Consider the following 2500-nt stretch of genomic DNA (forward strand, 5'->3'; position numbering starts at 1 on the left):
TGGAATGGAGAAATACGTGTGAAACGAAAAGGAAGGGCATACTCTGAAAATATTTAATGCTGATGTTTTAGGAGATCGAAACTTAATGCTCATTATCATATAGGCCTAAATGAGACGAGTGGTTTGTATTCATTTGAATTGGTGATTCAAAAAAAAAAGGGAAGGGACGAGTATATATCCGTAACGATGGGAAGGGAGGCACACACACACACACACACACACACACACACACACACACACACACACACACACACACACACACACACACTCATTCACTCATTCACTCATTCACTCATTCATTCACTTATTCATTCACTCACTCACTCACATACATACACTCACTCGCACACACATACACACACACACACACACACACACACACACACACACACACACACACACACACACACACACACACACACACACACACACACGTACCCCCTGACCCTCCATCTCTACACACTGAAACCAAACTGGAAAAACAACATTAAAACGAGCGAAGAAATGTGGATTGAAAGGATTTGAAAAGAAAGATCACCTGGAGGACACGCGAGGACAAGTGGATCGATAGAGGATGGAAGAATAGACGAACGGGCATGCGGAAGAAGGGTAGAGAAGCGGACGAAGGAAAAGAAGAATGGACATGCGGATAGAAGGATAAAAGAGCGGATATGTAAGAACAGAAGAGAGAGAAAAAAACGGGGATACGGATAAACGAATAGAGAAGAACGGCCGTGCGGACATGCCGACGGATAGACAAGCGGACGAGCGGATAGGCGAGCGGACATGCCAGCGGACGGACGGATAGACGAACTGACGGACGAACGGATGAGGCCGCAGTCAGCGGAGTCGGCCAAGACGTCAGTGGCGCTCGGGAGGTCGGAGGGAGAAGGCGGGTGGATGATCGCAGGTCCTGTGTGTGCGTCCGCGTCCGTGTGCGTGTGTGTGTGTGGCAGCGGAGAGAGAGAGAGAGAGATAGAGAGAGCCTCGAGTGTGCGCATAACGGCTGCCTCTCTCGTTCCTTCTTTTCTCGTTCTCTCCAGTTCTTTCTCGCGGAGACGAAAGACGAAGCTCACGATGCGCTGGATACATAACGGGGATCCGAGGACGTAATGGACACTCAGCGCCGGCGATTGGAAGGAGAGGAAAGGGCGATCGGCGAGTCTCCGTTCTTCCGCAAGGTGGGCGTCCCCCTCTGTTGGTGGGGCTGAAGGTGGAGATCGGTGGTGGGGATCTCCGTGTGGTGGAGGAGAGGAGACTGGGGAAGCATGGATGACGTGAGGACAAGGGATGAAACGGGAAAGTAAAGGATAAAGTTATGACGAAGGATGAGACTAGAAAATGAGAGATAAAGTGGTGATAAAAGATGAAACTAGAAAATATGAGATAAAGTTAGTGATGAAGGATAAGACTGGAAAATCATGGATGAAGTGAAGGGGAAGAGAGAAGTCTTACGTGATTCGGCAAAGGAAGTGATTCGTGAATATAAAAGATGATTTCGAAATGAGCTTAATCCACGTGAAAACCTATACTGCCTAAGCGAGAAAAAACAAACATAAAAACAAAACAAACACACATTTTATCACATTTTAAAACATTCCAGTCAAACACTACACACACACACACACACACACAGACATCATAAACCTCATTATAAACCTCATTACAAACACACACCTTAAAAAAAACTTATCAAAACTAAAACACGCTATACCTCAAGACAATGATTTCAAGACAGTGCTAACCCCTCGCCAAGGTCAGTTCATGAGGGCGATTCTCATGACGCTATGATACCAAGCAAAGATTCACTCGCTATGGATCGGCTTGACCTTAGAAAGAAACTCAACGCTACTAAAGGTCTTTCGAAGGTAAGGCAAGGTCAGGAGAGGAAAAGGAAGGAGTTTTTTTTATATACCTATTTTTTTATTGTCTTTTTCTGATTCGGTGCGGGAGTTTGTTTGTGTGTGTGTGTGTGTGTGTGTGTGTGTGTGTGTGTGTGTGTGTGTGTGTGTGTGTGCCTGACCTCTTATAAATTCGTCAAGACATTGCCATTTGTATCAGAAGTTTATAATGTTTATACTAGTAAAAAAAATGTAGAACAACGATAGTCCATGAAAAACACGACTTTTTTTTTCATACTATCACAAAAACTAAACAAAAAATCCATAGCTCATCTATGAAATAATAAGAGAAAATCGATACACACATGAAACAAAAGAAAAAGAAAAGAAATAGTTAGAAACACAGGAAAAAAAAAAAAAAAAAAAGATTGCCCGCAGCCATCGTGATTTTCAATCGAAAGAAATTTATTAAATTCTGGTCACCCGTCCAATGGCTGCTCACCTGTACCAGATGTACGATAATTGTACAGAATAACTCGCTTTTTTCATTATTATTCACCAGACGCCTGTAAAGTGTCTGGCATTATTGAGCATTCGTATTTTTAGACAGATATTCGTCGGTTGTCGATTTCGTTGTGGGAAGAACGAAGGGAAGTTCT

General features: G+C 43.6%; 1 protein-coding gene across 2 annotated transcripts in view; it reads left to right on the forward strand.

The window, feature by feature from the left end:
• Nucleotides 1-438: 438 nt before the first annotated feature.
• The window catches only part of LOC125048039 (tetratricopeptide repeat protein 28-like), an 87743-nt gene continuing 85681 nt past the window's right edge, over nt 439-2500 (forward strand). The window contains exon 1 of one of the 2 annotated variants that reach the window (XM_047646660.1): nt 439-1868. In XM_047646660.1, the coding sequence (XP_047502616.1) occupies nt 1788-1868 (81 nt within the window). In that variant the 5' untranslated portion in view covers nt 439-1787. The remainder of the gene's footprint in view (nt 1869-2500) is intronic. The other variant, XM_047646661.1, reaches the window with a different exon arrangement.

Source organism: Penaeus chinensis, chromosome 42 (genome assembly GCF_019202785.1).
Source record: "Penaeus chinensis breed Huanghai No. 1 chromosome 42, ASM1920278v2, whole genome shotgun sequence".
Classification (NCBI taxonomy): Eukaryota; Metazoa; Arthropoda; class Malacostraca; order Decapoda; family Penaeidae; genus Penaeus; species Penaeus chinensis.